General features: G+C 41.1%; 1 protein-coding gene across 1 annotated transcript in view; it reads left to right on the forward strand.

Moving 5' to 3' along the window:
- The window catches only part of LOC106581696 (nck-associated protein 5), a 151,281-nt gene that overhangs the window by 123,875 nt on the left and 8,985 nt on the right, over nucleotides 1-18,421 (forward strand). The window contains exons 11-13 of the mRNA XM_014163934.2: nucleotides 17-98; nucleotides 3,133-3,516; nucleotides 6,348-6,404. Of these exons, the coding sequence (XP_014019409.1) occupies nucleotides 17-98; nucleotides 3,133-3,516; nucleotides 6,348-6,361 (480 nt within the window). The 3' untranslated portion in view covers nucleotides 6,362-6,404. The remainder of the gene's footprint in view (nucleotides 1-16; nucleotides 99-3,132; nucleotides 3,517-6,347; nucleotides 6,405-18,421) is intronic.

An 18,421-nucleotide genomic window follows, 5' to 3' on the forward strand; every position in this document is an offset into this window, starting at 1 on the left:
TTGCTCCCATAAACAGACAAAAACACAGAGGATGAACCTCAGGACTGATAATGACAATGGAGCTGCATTAAAGAGCCCCAGTCAAGATCACGTGATCGGTAAGGGATTTAAGAAAACTATTTGTATTGAACTTGGTAGATTGGACCTGTCGAGAAGCAACCTTTTGCTCCTACCCATAGGAACTTTATGTAGATTTAAGAATTGGATAGGTGTTTCATGGTCATAAGCCTAACTTGCACCTATCCAATCCTATTAGATCTACAGAAGTGCACTCTTTCCATCAGGCAAGGCCAATTTTACCCTCTGTTTAAACACCAATACAGTATTCTTCAAACCTGGTCCTGAAACCATTTACATTTTTCAGCCATCAAATTACTGAAGCATTGCTAATACTGGCAGATTTCCTTCCTAGCTCTCTGACCTCTTTTCTGTCATGTCAGTTAAACCTGTGAACCAGAGTGAAAGAGATGGAACCACAGTTGAAAGAGCAAGGTTGCGGGCAAACACTGTGTTTTGACTGTACGTGACACCCCCTCACTCAGATTTATTGATTTCCTTCTGTGCATTTAACTTCACAGAGAAATACTGAAGCACAGTGCTCTTTCGCTCTGTCTCTCTAATTAAGGATGATTTAGATAGTATCAAAGCCCCTGCCAAGCATGCTAAAATGAAATGTTTCAACTCTGCACGAGTCTAAGAAGTAATATAAGTATCCAATTTAAAGGCAACTAGACTCAACTTCCGAGTGAGTGGAGGTCTAAATGTCACTCAGTATATTTTAGCAATTCTCTTTGTGCCATTTCAGGAGAATATGCTGATGTGTTTTTAAATATTGGCTTTTTGAATTAATTTACTTGTAAAATCGGTCTGCCAAGAAATCTGTAAAGTTTGCATGTAACAAATGCATTTTGGTCTCCTTGGAATTAATTAATAGACTCATAAAGATCTTTGGTGTATACTGAAGTGATTTTCTAACTTTTTAGGCTAAGAACCCCTACCCCTATCAACCCATACCAAACCTTGAAACCCTATGGTACTGTGTGCTTAAAGGCCGATGACAGCCATTTTTTTTAATCAACATCAAGTCATTTCAGGGTAACAAACCTAATGGCTTTCCATTAAAATGGGCAGAAATAGATTTTTAGCAAAAAACTATTTCTCAAGCAAGAATGTTGTTAGGACTGTCTGGGAGTGGTCTGAGTGAGGAAGGAAAAACTGGAAACTAGCTGTTATTGGCAGAGAGGTTTGGAACTCTTTCTTATTGGTCAATTAACCAATTTACCGCATGGTGATTTCACCTTGGAAAGCCAAAACTCCCACCCATGCAAACATGCTGATTAGAAGGTCCTGTGTAGATTGTATTTTCAACCAGAAACTATCAGGAAATAACACAGATCACATTTTATCACACTTTTAAAGAGTTTCATTAACTGTTGGGCCTTTAAAATATGCTTTAGAATGTGACAAAAACTGTATTGACTAGGTTGACTTTTTGCAAATTCAACCACCTAGCCACATTGACGCAAAGTTGATAAGTCAGTTGAAATAATGAAGAAACTATGTTGATTCATCCATTTTGGCTTATTGGGGTATAGTTGACTGAAATGGCATGACAGGCTTTAGTATGAACATGTGACTATGTTAGACTAGTACCTTGAACTCTGCTGCTGTGCATTGAACTTCAAACATTATCTTGAATGCTTGAATATGGATGAACTGTAAACATAATGGCATGTATAATACTAGGCTCATTCTCATGAATATTAACAACAGTTGGGGACTATAGTCGTCCTTTTATGAATTTCAATTTTCATACTGTTCCATTTGTGCATCATCGGCTGTTTGTAGCCCATTAACTTTTTAGATGTTAGCTTGTTAGTCATCATTCAGTCTTTTCATTCCATCAGGCCAATTGAAAGGAGATCAGACAAGGACATGACAAAGAAATCTACTGGATATTATGTCAAAAATCATGTCAGCTTGACAATGACTTTGATGTTTGAATTCAGGATATCTTGTTCTGAGCTGTGTTTGTCTGTGCCAGTTCATTGGAGGGATAGTTCAAACATTTCAGAAAAAAGCATCGGCGGCTTGATCAGGTTTTCGGTTTCATGACAGCAGGAATAAAACCTTTATTTTTTTTTATTTCCAATTCTTTCAAAAGTTCACAACAGATCTGAAACTTTGCTGTTTTTTTCATTGTATCAAAGCGAGAAGTATGAGAATGAAAAATAAGTAATTACTGTACTTGAACTATTATGTAGCCCAGCATACTATATGATGTGCACAGTTAATTGTATTACATTTGAAATGTATACGTATTCAATACTGCTTGAACTGTAATTCATTAGCAATAGGTTTGCCACCAACAAGTACAATAGCATATATTCACCTCATTTGACACTGACACTAAATCAATGGTTAAAGTGCTTGATTTTCCCTAATCTTATTCCATCCGACTCTTCTTTGGGTGAAGCCAATTTTCTCTGGTGGAAACAATGGCATCATGTGCTAATTAGCGAGGAATCATAAACCAGCGTCACAGTTACATGTAATTGTACTGAACTGCCATCCATTTGGTTCTTAAAGGACATTTGTCAAGTGTGGTAGAATGAAATAACCAGACCATCTGCTGCATGAATGCACTGAAATTCTACAAGGCTGCCTGGGTGTCAGCAGCCAGTCACAACTGGTTAAGACTCCCTCATGCACAACATAATGTAAGTGAGGTAGGACAGGGGCAAGGAGGAAACATACAATCAAATCAGATTGGAGAAAAAAAACTGCATGAAATTGAATGGATAATGTTGTGGATAGTGTTGCACTTTGAGATTGCAGTTCATGTTGTTGAGACATATTCCCAATGTTATTAGAAACACATTCATTCCCAGATTATTAAACTGGTCATGAGGTAGTTTAGATTATTCATAGGGCATAAATAATTGTTGCAATATTATTATATCTCATTTTTATTTGATGCACTACAGTAGGCATGTGCTTGTCCTTTGTTGATTCCTCTTCAACCAATTATATAAAAATGTGTCATTCCGTTATCTCTTTCCTTTTGTTGTGTGTAACTCCTGTCATTGCCTGCATCCCCAAGCCCCATCATGTGTTCTCCTTGTGTCTCAGGCTCTGGCTGCAAGATGCAAACATTGGACAGCGGCATTGGAACGTTCACCCTCCTTGATTCCTCCTCCTTCCTCCACTTCCTTCCCAAGTCCCCATCGGCCCGGGGTCACTCCCTCAGCCCACCCAGTGTGCCCAGTTCCTCTAGTGCAGAGGTGTCGCCCTCCCCATTACCCAGGTGGAGAGTGCCTGCCGGGTCAAAGGACCATCCCTGCAGCCAACCAGAGCTTGTCAACTCCTCGTTATCCGACACCACTGTGACCCTTGTCCAATCAGTGCCTTATCCCACTGTGGCCTTCCTTCAGCCCATCCAATCCCTGTCTGAGCCCCTTGTGACCTGTGCCAGTGTATGTGATACTCAGAGCAGGCTGCCCAGACTAGCCTCAGGTAAAGCCCAGAGATATCTTGTCCAGAGATACGGTGCCTTCAGAAAGTATTCGTACACCTTGATTTATTCCACATTTTGTAGTGTTACAGCCTGAATTCAAAATTGATAAAAAATATTTTCTCTCACCCATCTACACACATTACCCCATAATGACAAAGTTATAACGTGTTTTTAGAAATTGTAGCAAGTTTATTGAAAATTAAATGCAGAAATATCTAATTTACATAAGTATTCACACCCCTGAGTCAAAACTTTGTAGAAGCACCGTTGGCAGCGATTACAGCTGTCAGTCTTTCTGGGTAAGTCTAAGAGCTTTCCACACCTGGATTGTGCAACATTTGTCCATTATTATTTTCAAAATTATTCAAGCTCTGTCAAATTGGTTGTTGATCATTGCTAGACATCCATTTTCAGAACTTGCCATAGATTTTCAAGCAGATTTAAGGCAAAACTGTAACTCAGGAACATTAACTGTCTTCTTGGTAAGCAACTCCAGTGTAGATTTGGCCATGTGTTTTAAGTTATTGTCCTGTTGAAAGGTGAATTCATCTCCCAGTGTCTGGTGGAAAGCAGACTAAACCAGGTTTTCATCTAGGATTTTGCCTGTGCTTAGCTCCATTCTGTTTATTTTTTTATCCTGAAAAACTCCCCAGTCCTTAACGATTATAAGCATACCCATAACATGATGCAGCCACCACTATGTTTGAACATATGTTTATTTATTTAACCAGGCAAGTCAGTTAAGAACAAATTAGTATTTACAATGACGGCCTAGAGTGCTACTCAGTAATGTGTTGATTGGATTTGCCCCAAACAGAACACTTTCTATTCAGGACAAAAGTTAATTGCTTTCCCACATTGTTTGCAGTATTACTTTAGTGCCTTGTTGCAAACAGGGTGCATGTTTTGGAAGATTTTTATTCTGTACAAGCTTCCTTTTCACTCTGTCAATGAGTTTAGTACTATGGAGTAACTATAATGTTATCCTATCACAGCCATTAAACTCTGTGACTGTTTTAAAGTCACCATTGGCCTCATGGTGAAATCCCTGACCAGTTTCCCTCCTCTCCGGCAGCTGAGTTAGGAAAGACGCCTGTATATTTGTAGTGACTGGGTGTATTGATACACCATCCAAAGTGTAATTAATAACGTAACCATGTACAAAGGGAAATTCAATGTGTTTTTTATTCTTTTTTTCTCCCGTCCACCAAAAGTGCCCTTCTTTGCGAGGAATTGGAAAACATCCCTGGTCTTTGTGTATGAAATTCAGCGCTTGACTGAGGGACCTTACAGATGTATGTGTGGGGTACAGAGATGAGGTAGTCATTCAAAAACCATGTTAAACACTTCTTGCACACAGAGTCCATGCAACTTATGTGACTTTAAGCACATTTTTACTTCTGAACTTATTTAGGCTTGCCATAACAAAGGGGTTGAATACTTAGCTTTTAATTTGTTATTAATTTGTAAAATTTTAGAAAAGCATAATTCCACTTTGACATTATGGGTATTGTGTGTACGGTAGTGACAAATTGCAATTTAAAGCAACTTTTAATTATGTCAGTCACACAAAATGTGGAAAAAAATCAAGGGGTGTGAATTCTTTCTGTCTGGTCATGAGCATTAACAGAGGATTCGATTTGGGGCTAATCAAATCTCACTTAGGGGACCCAAAATGCTAGAGCCGGCCCTGGTTAAAATGCTGGTTGTATTGCGTGTTTCAATGGAAGGCAGTATCAAGGGATAATATCATGCCACAGACAATCACAATAGGTTAATCATTATCTCAATATTGACTGAAGTATTATTGAAGTGTGCCTGGGGACTTCAATGTCCCGTCATGCCTGTATGACGACTTTTATGGCACTAGGGTGCCAGTAAAATAGAAATAGGGTCCTATAAATGCAATAACTCTATGTAAATACAGTCCTGGAGGCGACAGTGATCAGGCCCTGTTATTACTACAACTAAAGCCAGCATCAAGGCAGATGATCACCTTTTAAATGAGCAGAGAGTAGAGGCTTGCCCAGATTAGTATGCAAATGATAGCCCCAGTTTAGACTCTGCCAAATAGACACAAAATGATCCTGTCATGAGAGGAGATGTATTTCACAGAAATAAATAATATCGGTGGTAATTTAAATTCATACCTCATTGCAGAGAGGGTGATCAGTTGGCCCAGACTGCTGTATTTTTTGGTTGGCACAATTTCTGAGGTGGGGTGTACTGTCAACTGGAAAAACAAAACAAAATCACCAATGTTAAGTGATGACCATGCCTTAAGACGGGACACTAGCAAACCTTTTTGATTACCGAACACCAGATTCAGTGAAAGAGGCTCTAGATGTTTTGCTCTACAACCGACTTGCTCTCCTGTTACTGTGTGCAATTCAACAGAACATATGCCCTTAATTAACTTGTTTTCTGCATGAGGTTCATTGTGTGTGTAATGACACTCGACAGTGCCATGGCAATAATAATTTTTCACAACAGCAAGGATTGTTTGTCAGATTTTGTTTGAAACAAAAAGGTTTGTGCTCAAACAAATAGAGGTGCTGCACAAAAATGTCTAATGACTGGGAATGGATGTAAGGCACAACACTCTTCATATATGAAGTGATTTAATTAAACGTAATAAACTGTAACTTCATGTAAAAAATATACTTTTTGTACATGGAGTGTAAAAATTCGTATGCATTGCAGATACTGTTAACTTGAGGTTGTAAGAGCAAGGTAACTTGACACTGCTGTTATAATGCTGTCTTAGAATTTCCTAGAACTTAAAACAGTGCTCTCTCAGCTACTGCTCTTTTTCCCCTTTTCTCCGCAGTTAGAATGACATGATCGTGAAAGAATGAAAAGGACGACTGCTAAGAAACCATCAGCAGTGAGTTTTTTTTTTTAAATGATTGTTGCTTTTATTGGTAGGTGGAATGTAACCAACAAGATTTAACCATTTCAAATCAAAGACAACCCCTGCTAAGAGCCAACAGAGAGAGCAGTCGATACTCCAGTCTAAGCACTGTTAGAACCGGTTTTATATCCAATTAATTGATTATAGCAATCAGGTAATGCAAAGTAATTTTCTGAATAAAATAAAAGTCTCTTATAAAATCCTCTGTAGTTGATCAACCATAGGCATGCACTTACAGGAGTGGATATGTAAAAGGTTGGGTTCTGTGGAGCCAGTTTAAATACAAAATTACACACAACAAAACAAATGTGGGATAATGAGCTCCGAATCCATTGGCAAACCATGCATTGGCAAGTCATGGTTGATAATGGAAGTATCTGCCTATTGCAAACATCACATTTGTTAATGAAAGCAGATGTTTTGTTCCAATGAATAAGCACTATGCTCAAGGGGCCTCATTCGGTATTTTATTAGGAACCTGAAATCTCTTCATGTACATTTTTTTTTTAATTGCTTAAATGCTTAAAATGATTACTATTTCTTTTCATGGTTTCCACAAATGGCCCATCCTGTCATGTTCTATAACGAATCAAAGATTTCCGATGTGATGGTCACTAGAAGTTTTTTCGTAATCTAGAGATTAATAAGAATTGTCTTGTGAAAAGTATTCACAATGGTTGACATGTCAATCAATCATACAATTTATGTCAATTGTATAACATGTCCAAGACATATTTTGTAATCCTTCACAGCATAAGAGAATGTCTTGTACATCCTTTTTTGTTTTGGTGGATATCAAATACAGATGGAATTGGTCATTTTTTTCCAAGTAAGTTCAAGGAGTGTTATCTGTTTTGAAATAGGTGGGGTTGTTTGGTTTGAGAATGCAAACTCTTTATTAACAAACGAGTGGGTCACTATCAATTAATTTAGTCTGAAAAGTATTATATTGTTTCCTGGTTGCATTCGACCACCACCATAACAACTCTCTTGGTTATTTCTCTTCAATTCCCTTGCCAAATTGGAGCATGGTGAGTCATTTAACAATGTCCTGTGCACTTATAGTTATAGACTGGGGCCAGCCTGATGTCTCTGTCAGGATTGAGAATATTGACCATCACAATACAACCCCACAGGTCTAAGCTATTTGTCAAGCCTCTAACTATCCTATTTCACTGAATGTCCCATGGAAGATTGATAACAGACAGCAGGACAGAATGACCATAAATCTACTCTGTGTATTCCTGTGGGTCACTGTAAAAGTCACATGTATTGATTGGAATATCAGCAACAATTAGTATTTTGTTTCATTTTTATTTATTTAGGAGAACCCATTGAGACCAGGGACAACATATAATGGTGCTGGAGGGGAGGGCTGCCGTTTTACGGGCTCCTAACCAAATGTGCTATTTAGTTTATTTTCGCATTGTTTGTAACTCATTTTGTACATAATGTCTCTTATGACCGAAAAGAGTTTCTGGACATCAGAACAGCGATTACTCACCTCAAACTGGACAAAGATGTTTTATTTAAATAGTCCGACGCGCAGGATATACTGCTTTGTCGAGACAAGGCCCAAATCCTAGTCATCAGCGTGAAGAAAAGACAGAAAAAGGGGGAGGAGGGCGGGGTGCCTTTAAGAATTCGCAGACGAGTAGGTAAATCACCACTACCCTCTGTATTGTTGGCCAACGTGCAATCATCGGAAAACAAACTGGATGATCTACGATTAAGACTATCCTACCAACGGGACATTAAAAACTGTAATATCTTATGTTTCACCGAGACTTGGCTGAACGACGACAGATAATATAGAGTTGGCTGGCTTCTGTGTTTCGGCAGGACAGAGCAGCTACGTCTGGTAAGACGAAGGGCGGCGGTGTGTATTTGTCAATAACTGCTGGTGTGCAATATCTAATATTAACCTCACTAGGGTAGGGGGCACTATTTTCACCTACGAATGAAAAGCATGCCCAAAGTAAACTGCCTGCTACTCAGGCCCAGAAACTAGGATATGCATATAATTGGTAGATTTGGATGGAAAACACTCTAAAGTTTCCAAAACTGTTAAAATAATGTCTGTGAGTATAACAGAACTGATATGGCAGGCAGGCGAAAACCTGAGAAAAATCCATCCAGGAAGTGGGATTATTTTATGTTTGTAGTTTTCTATTGAATGCCATTACAGTATCCATTGATTTAGGACTCAAATTGTACTTCCAAATTGCTGTTCTCAGATAATCGCATGGTATGCTTTCGTCATAAAGCCTTTTTGAAATCTGACACCGTGGTTGGATTAACAAGAAGTTAAACTTTTAACCGATGTATAACACTTGTATGTTTTATGAATTTTTATAATGAGTATTTCTGTTTTTGAATTTGGCCCTCTGCAATTTCACTGGATGTTGGCCGAGTGGGACAGTAGCGTCCCACACCCACTAGAGAACATGATCCATTTACCTGCCTCCCAAAAATGTATTCTAGCCACTCTTCCTTGAATGTCCTGCAAAATCGTTCCCTTATCCCGCATTTGGGCTTTTCAGATTTGTTCACCCTAATTCCACCGGTGGAAGCATTGCTACTGCAACATGCTAACACCGTGTAAGGAGAATAATATTATTTTAAAGAAGTCTCGAGGTATTGCTCGCCTGAGGTAGAATACCTCATGATAAGCTGTAGACCACACTATCTACCAAGAGAGTTCTCATCTATATTACTCGTAACAGTCTATTTACCACCACAAACCGATGCTGGCACTAAGACTGCACACAACAAGCTGTATAAGGCCATAAGCAAACAAAAAATGGTCACCCAGAAGCGACGCTCCTAGTGGCCGGGGACTTTAATACAGGCAAACTTAAATACGTTGTACCTCATTTCTACCAGCATGTCACATGTGCAACCAGAGGAAAAAAAAACTCTAGACCACCTTTACTCCACACACACAGACGCATACAATGCTCTCCCTCGCCCTCCATTTGGCAAATCTGACAATAACTCTATCCTCCTGATTCCTGCCTACAAGCAAAAACTAAAGCAAGAAGTGCCAGTGACTCGGTCAATAGGGAATATGACGCGGATGCTATGCTACAGGACTGTTTTGCTAGCAGACTGGAATATGTTCCCGGATTCATCCAATGTCATTGAGGAGTATACAACCTCAGTCACTGGCTTCATCAATAAGAGCATCGACGACGTCGTCCCTACAGTGGCCGTACGTATTTATCCCAACCAGAAGCCATGGATTACAGGAAACATCCGAGCTAAAGGGTAGAGCTGCTGCTTTCAAGGAGTGGGACACTAATCCGGATGCTTATAAGAAATCCCACTATGCCCTCAGACGAACCATCAAAAAGGCAAAGCGTCTATACAGGTCTAAGATTGAATGCTACTGCACTGGCGCTGACGCTCATTGGATGTGGCAGGGCTTAAACTGTAACGGACTACAAAGGGAAACCCAGCCGTGAGCTGCCCAGTGATGCAAGCCTACCAGATGAGCTAAATGCCTTTTACGCTCGCTTCGTGGCAAGCAACACTGAAGCATGCATGAGAGCACCAGCTGTTCCAGACGACTGTGTGATCACGCTCTCTGTAGCCGATGTGAGCAAGACCTTTTAACAGGTCAACATTCCCAAAGCCGCGGGGCCAGACGGTCCACGTCCTGGTAATCCAACCGGCAAATGTCTTCACTGACATTTTTAACCGATCCCAGTCCGAGTCTGTAATACATACATGTTTCAAATAGACCACCCATAGTCCCTGTGCCCAAGAAAGCGAAGGTAACCTGCCTAAATGATTACCGGCCCATAGCACTCACGTCGGTAGCCATGAAGTGCTTTGAAAGGCTGGTCATGGGTCACATCAACACCATCATGCCAAAAACCCTATACCCACTCCAAATCGCAAACCACCCCAACAGATCCACAGATGATGCAATCTCAATCGCACTCCACACTGCCCTTTCCCACCTTGACAAAAGGAACACCTATGTGAGAATGCTGCTCATTGACTACAGCTCAGCGTTCAACACCATACTGCCCTCAAAGCTCATCACTAAGCTAAGGACACTGGGACTAAACACCTCCCTCTGCAACTGGATCCTGGACTTCCTGATGGGCTGACCCCAGGTGGTAAGGATAGGCAACAACACATCTGCCACACGGATCACTCAACACTGGGGACTCTCAGGGGTGCGTGCTCAGTCCCCTCCTGTACTCCCTGTTCAAATCAAATCAAATCAAATGTATTTATATAGCCCTTCTTACATCAGCTGATATCTCAAAGTGCTGTACAGAAACCCAGCCTAAAACCCCAAACAGCAAGCAATGCAGGTGTAGAAGCACGGTGGCTAGGAAAAACTCCCTAGAAAGGCCAAAACCTAGGAAGAAACCTAGAGAGGAACCAGGCTATGAGGGGTGGCCAGTCCTCTTCTGGCTGTGCCGGGTGGAGATTATAACAGCACATAGCCAAGATGTTCAAATGTTCATAAATGCCCAGCATGGTCAAATAATAATAATCATAGTAGTTGTCGAGGGTGCAACAAGTCAGTAACACAAGAGTAAGTGTCAGTTGGCTTTTTCATAGCCGATATTTGAGAGTATCTCTACCGCTCCTGCTGTCTCTAGAGAGTTGAAAACAGCAGGTCTGGGACAGGTAGCACGTCCGGTGAACAAGTCAGGGTTACAGCAGGTCTGGGACAGCAGGTCTGGGACAGGTAGCACGTCCGGTGAACAGGTCAGGGTTCCATAGCTGCAGGCAGAACAGTTGGAACTGGAGCAGCAGCACGGCCAGGTGAACTGGGGACAGCAAGGAGTCATCAAGCCAGGTAGTCCTGAGGCATGGTCCTAGGGCTCAGGTCCTCCGAGAGAGAGAAAGAAAGAAAGAGAGAAAGTGAGAATTAGAGAGAGCATATTTAACCTGTTACATCTAGACGTTCCGCTAGCGGAACACCTGTTCCAATATCCAATGACAGGCGTGGCGCGAATTACAAATTCCTCAAAAATACAAAAACTTCAATTTTTCAAACATATGACTATTTTACACCATTTTAAAGACAATACTCTCCTTTATCTAACCACACTGTCCAATTTCAAAAAGGCTTTACAGCGAAAGCAAAACATTAGATTATGTCAGCAGAGTACCCAGCCAGAAATAATCAGACACCCATTTTTCAAGCTAGCATATAATGTCACAAAAAACAAAACCACAGCTAAATGCAGCACTAACCTTTGATGATCTTCATCAGTTGACACGCCTAGGACATTATGTTATACAATACATGCGTGTTTTGTTCAATCAAGTTCATATTTATATCAAAAACCAGCTTTTTACATTAGCATGTGACGTTCAGAACTAGCATTCCCACCGAACACTTCCGGTGAATTTACTAAATTACTCACGATAAACGTTCACAAAAAAGATAACAATTATTTTAAGAATTGTAGATACAGAACTCCTTTATGCACTCGCTATGTCCGATTTTAAAATAGCTTTTCGGTGAAAGCACATTTTGCAATATTCTGAGTAGATAGCACGCCATCACAGGCTAGCTATTTTGACACCCACCAAGTTTGACCCTCACCAAACTCCGATTTACTATTACAAAAGTTTGATTACCTTTCCTGTTCTTCGTCAGAATGCACTCCCAGGACTTCTACTTCAATAACAAATGTTGGTTTGGTTCAAAATAATCCATAGTTATATCCAAATAGCGGCGTTTTGTTCGTGCGTTCAAGACACTGTCCAAGGGTGACGAAGGGTTACGCGCCCGACGCGTTTCGTGACAAATAATTTCTAAATATTCCATTACCGTACTTCGAAGCATGTCAAACGCTGTTTAAAATCAATTTTTATGCTATTTTTCTCGTAAAGAAGCGATAATATTCTGACCGGGAATCGTTGTTTTCGTTTAAAGACGAAAGAATAAAAACATGGGGTCGCCTCGTGCATGCGCCTCCAGTCTCTGTTCTCTGATCGACCACTATCAAAATGCGCTAATGTTTTTCAGCCAGGGCCTGCAAAGCCACCATTCCGCTTTTTGCCGCCTTCTGAGAGCCTATGGGAGCCGTAGGAAGTGTCACGTAACAGCAGAGATCCCCTGTTTTGGATAGAGATGATCAAAAAGGCCAAGAAACGGTCAGACAGGGTACTTCCTGTACAGAATCTTCTCAGGTTTTGGCCTGCCAAATGAGTTCTGTTATACTCACAGACACCATTCAAACAGTTTTAGAAACTTTGGAGTGTTTCTATCCAAAGCTAATAATTATATGCATATTCTAGTTTCTGGGCAGGAGTAATAATCAGATTAAATCGGGTACGTTTTTTATCCGGCCGTGAAAATACTGCCCCCTATCCATAACAGGTTAAATTCACACAGGACACCGGAAAAGACAAGAGAAATACTCCAGATGTGACAGACTGACCCTAGCCCCCCTGACACATAAACTACTGCAGCATAAATACTGGAGGCTGAGACAGGAGGGGTCAGGAGACACTGTGGCCCCATCCGATGAAACCCCCCGGACAGGGCCAAACATGTAGGATATAACCCCACCCACTTTGCCAAAGCACAGCATCCACACCACTGGAGGGATATCTCCAACCACCAACATACCATCCCGGGACAAGGCTGAGTATAGCCCACAAAAATCTCCGCCACGGCACAACCCAAGAGGGGGGCGCCAACCCAGACAGGAAGACCACGTCAGTGACTCAACCCACTCAAGTGACGCACCCCTCCCAGGGATGGCATGGAAGAACACCAGTAAGCCAGTGACTCAGCCCCCGTAATAGGGGTAGAGGCAGAGAATCCCAGGGGAAAGAGGGGAAACCGGCCAGGCAGAGACAGCAAGGGCGGTTCGTTGCTCCAGCCTTTCCGTTCACCTTCACATCCCTGGGCCAGACTACACTTAATCATAGGACCTACTGAAGAGATATGTCTTCAGTAAAGACTTAAAGGTTGAGACTGAGTCTGCGTCTCTCACATGGGTAGGCAGACTATTCCATAAAAATTGAGCTTTATATTAGAAATCCCTGCCTCCAGCTGTTTGCTTAGAAATTCTAGGAACAATTAGGAGGCCCGCGTCTTGTGACCATAGCGTATGTGTAGGTATGTACGGCAGGACCAAATCGGAAAGATAGGTAGGAGCAAGCCCTGGTAATGCTTTGTAGGTTAGCAGTAAAACCTTGAAATCAGCCCTTGCCTTAACAGGAAGCCAGTGTAGGGAGGCTAGCACTGGAGTAATATGATACAATTTTGGGGTTCTAGTCAGGATTCTAGCAGCCGTATTTAGCACTAACTGAAGTTGATTTAGTGCTTTATCCGAGTAGCCGGAAAGTAGAGCATTGCAGTAGTCCAACCTAGAAGTAACAAAGGCATGGATAAATGTTTCTGCGTCATTTTTGGACAGAAAGTTTCAGATTTTTGCAATGTTACGTAGATGGAAAAAAGCTGTCCTTGAAAGTCTTGATATGTTCTTCAAAAGAGAGATCAGGGACCAGAGTAACGCCGAGGTTCATCCCCGACTGTGTGGCCAAGCACAACTCCAACACCATCATTAAGTTTGCTGATGACAACAGTTGTAGGCCTGATCACCAACAACGATAAGACAGCCTATATGGAGGAGGTCAGAGACCTGGCAGTGTAGTGCCAGGACAACAACATATCTCTCAATGTGAGCAAGACAAAGGAGCTGATCGTGGACTATAGGAAAAGGACGGCCTAACAGGCCCCATTAACATCGACAGGACTGAAATGGAGCGGGTCGAAAGTTCCTTGGTCTCCACATCACCAACAAACTATCATGGTCCAAACACACCAAGACAGTTGTGAATAGGGCACGACAACACATTTTCCCCCTCATGAGACTGAAAAGATTTTGCATGGGTCCGCAGATCCTCAAAAGGTTCTACAGCTGCACCATTGAGAGCATCCTGACTGGTTGCATCACTGCCTGGTATGGCAACTGCTCGGCATTTGACTGTAAGGCGCTACAGAGGGTAGTGCTTTCGGCCCAGTACATCACTGGGGCCAAGCTTCCTGACATCCAGGACCTATATAGGTGGGTCAGTGGAAGTCCCCAAAAATGTTCAAAGACTCCAGTCACCAAAGTCATAGACTGTTCTCTCTGCTACCGCACGGCAAGCGGTACCGGAGTACCAAGTCTAGGACCAAAAGGCTCCTTAACAGCTTCTACCCCCAAGCCATAAGACTGCTGAACACTCATTCAAATGGCCACAAGACTATTTACTTTGAACACTCCTGCTATTATTCTATAGTAAAATTGTTAAATTACGAGCCTAGTTGGTTTAGCCACAGAAAACAAGAGCAACCTTCCTGCTAGCCATGGTTGGCTGAGATATTGAGTGGCCTGGGCATGCCAAGAGATGAGTTTGGATTGTGTCGAACACAGCTTTAAAAAAAAAAAGTATCTCGTAGTAAAACTGCATAAACCTAGTGTTAAGTTAACTTCTCTAGGGCCAGTGGGACGATTTCGTCCCACCTACATAACAGCCAGTGGAATCCTGTGGCGCGTTATTCAAATACCTTAGAAATGCTATTACTTCAATTTCTCAAACATATGACTATTTTACACCATTTTAAAGACAAGACTCTCGTTAATCTAACCACACTGTCCGATTTCAAAAAGGCTTTACAACGAAAGCAAAACATTAGATTATGTCAGCAGAGTACCCAGCCAGAAATAATCAGACACCCATTTTTCAAGCTAGCATATAATGTCACATAAACCCAAATCACAGCTAAATGCAGCACTAACCTTTGATGATCTTCATCAGATGACAATCTTAGGACATTATGTTATACAATACATGCATGTTTTGTTCAATCAAGTTCATATTTATATCAAAAACCAGCTTTTTACATTAGCATGTGACGTTCAGAACTAGCATACCCCCCGCAAACTTCCGGTGAATTTACTAAATTACTCACGATAAACGTTCACAAAAAACATAACAATTATTTTAAGAATTATAGATACAGAACTCCTCTATGCACTCGCTATGTCCGATTTTAAAATAGCTTTTCGGTGAAAGCACATTTTGCAATATTCTCAGTAGATAGCCCGGCATCACAGGGCTAGCTATTTAGACACCCACCAAGTTTAGCACTCACCAAAATCAGATTTACTATAAGAAAAATGTTATTACCTTTGCTGTCTTCGTCAGAATGCACTCCTAGGACTTCTACTTCAATAACAAATGTTGGTTTGGTTCAAAATAATCCATAGTTATGTTCAAATATCCTCTGTTTTGTTCGTGCATTCAGGACACTATCCGAATGGTAAAGAAGGGTGACGCGCACAACGCATTTCGTGACAAAAAAATTCTAAATATTCCATTACCGTACTTCGAAGCATGTCAACCGCTGTTTAAAATCAATTTTTATGCCATTTTTCTCGTAAAAAAGCGATAATATTCCGACCGGGAATCTGTGTTTAGGTTCAAAGACGATAGAAAATAAAAACATGGGGTCGACTCGTGCACGCGCCTCAGCCCATTGTCCTCTGATAGAGCACTTGCCAAAAGCGCTAATGTGTTTCAGCCTGGGGCTGGAATTACATCATTCAGCTTTTTCCCGCCTTCTGAGAGCCTATGGGAGCCGTAGGAAGTGTCACTTTACAGCAAAGATCCTCAGTCTTCAATAAACAGAGTCAAGAAGCTCAAGGAATGGTCAGACAGGCCACTTCCTGTAAGGAATCTTCTCGGGTTTTTGCCTGCCATATGAGTTCTGTTATACTCACAGACACCATTCAAACAGTTTTAGAAACTTTAGGGTGTTTTCTATCCAAAGCCAATAATTATATGCATATTCTAGTTACTGGGCAGGAGTAGTAACCAGATTAAATCGGGTACATTTTTTATCCGGCCGTGCAAATACTGCCCCCTATCCCCAACAGGTTAAAGTGTACTGTTAATGTTAGCTGGCTGGCTCACTAGCTAACGTTATGTGTATGCTCTCCATTTTCTGGAGGACTGAGTTTTGAAATCAGTGGAATTCGAGTATGATAGCTAAGGAGATGGAGAACACACCAGTCTGGATTACATCTTCAAACTACGGGCAACCATGCATGGCATCAGACAGGAGACGCGTCCAACCATGATGTATACCGGTAAGATAGTCTAGCTAGCAAAATGTTCAGATATTACACATTTCTAATTTTGACAGAAAGTGGTAGCTAGCTAGCTACATGTCTTAACAAAAGACTCCACTATGCAAGTATCCATTCCAATAGAATGTCACTGCAACTGTTGATAAGACGTACTAGCTGGTAAATTCGCTCTGGCTATCTACTCTGATTTCAGACCACGGGTAAGATAGTCTAGCTAGCTACATTTTCAGATATTACGCGTTTCTAATTTTGACAAAGATGTTTACAAAGTTGTTTCATTGTTTACCTAGCTAGCTATCTAGCTAAATTTTTTAACAAAAGACTCTCGTCTTAGTGTGCCAGAGCGCAGAATAACGGATTCATTTTTGAACGCTCAATACCCATTGAATAAGTCTGGTGTGAGTAAATGTCAACAAAGCGTAATTCAATTGTTGCCAGCAGCACAGTTACAGTCACCAACGCTCTGGATAACATGGAAACAGCCTAACCAGCTCTGCTAGGGTGAGTAAAATGGTCAGAGTGGGGTGTTCTCTCATTATGTGTCAGGAAGTAGCTAGCCAATGTTAGCCAGTTAGCTTGGGTGCTTGACTGTCATTGTGAGGTCCAGTGTGTGCTCTGAACACGAAACATTCTGCATTTACGAACGGACAATCTGACAGCACAGTTGCAGTCACCAATGCTCTGGATAACATACAGTAACAGCCTAACCAGCTCTGCAAGGGAGGGTAATGTTCAGTGAGCTGTTCTCTCTCAGTATTTTCACTGCCGGATAAAAAACGTACCCGATTTAATCTGGTTATTACTCCTGCCCAGAAACTAGAATATGCATATAATTGTTTGATTTGGATAGAAAACACCCTAAAGTTTCTAAAACTGTTTGAATGGTGTCTGTGAGTATAACAGAACTCATATGGCAGGCCAAAACCTGAGAAGATTACATACAGGAAGTTCCCTCTCTGACCATTTCTTGGCCTTCTATAGCCTCTTTATGGAAAATAGAGGATCTCTGCTGTAACGTGACATTTTCTAAGGCTCCCAAAGGCTCTCAGAAGGCACCAGAACAGGGAATGATGACTCTGCAGTCCCTGGCTGAAAAACAGTATCGCATTTGCATAGTGGTCGATCTGAGAACAATGAAACGGGTGCGCGTGTGCACGTGAAGAGTCCATTTTCCATTTTCAGTCTTTGAACGAAAACGACGTCTCCCGGTCAGAATATTATCGCTATTTTATGAGAAAAATCGCATAAAAATTGATTTTAAACAGCGTTTGACATGCTTCGAAGTACGGTAATGAAATATTTTGAAATTCTTTGTCACGATACGCGTCGGCGCGTCACCCTTCGGATAGTGTCTTGAACGCAACAACAAACACAGCTATTTGGATATAACTATGGATTATTTGGAACAAAAACAACATTGGTGTGGAAGTAGAAGTCCTGGGAGTGCATTCTGACGAAGAACAGCAAAGGTAATCCAATTTTTCTTATAGTAAATCTGAGTTTGGTGAGTGTCAAACTTGGTGGGTGTCAAAATAGCTAGCCTGTGATGGCCGGGCTATCTACTCAGAATATTGCAAAATGTGCTTTCACCGAAAAGCTATTTTAAAATCGGAAACCGCGATTGCATAAAGGACTTCTGTATCTATAATTCTTAAAATATTTGTTTTAATTTTTTTTTACGTTTATCGTGAGTAATTTAGTAAATTCACCGGAAGTGTTCGGTGGGTATGCTAGTTCTGAACGTCACATGCTAATGTAAAAAGATGGTTTTTGATATAAATATTAACTTGATTGAACAAAACATGCATGTATTGTATAACATAATGTCCTAGGAGTGTCATCTGATGAAGATCATCAAAG

The sequence above is a fragment of the Salmo salar genome, chromosome ssa21 (assembly GCF_905237065.1).
Source record: "Salmo salar chromosome ssa21, Ssal_v3.1, whole genome shotgun sequence".
NCBI classification, from domain to species: domain Eukaryota; kingdom Metazoa; phylum Chordata; class Actinopteri; order Salmoniformes; family Salmonidae; genus Salmo; species Salmo salar.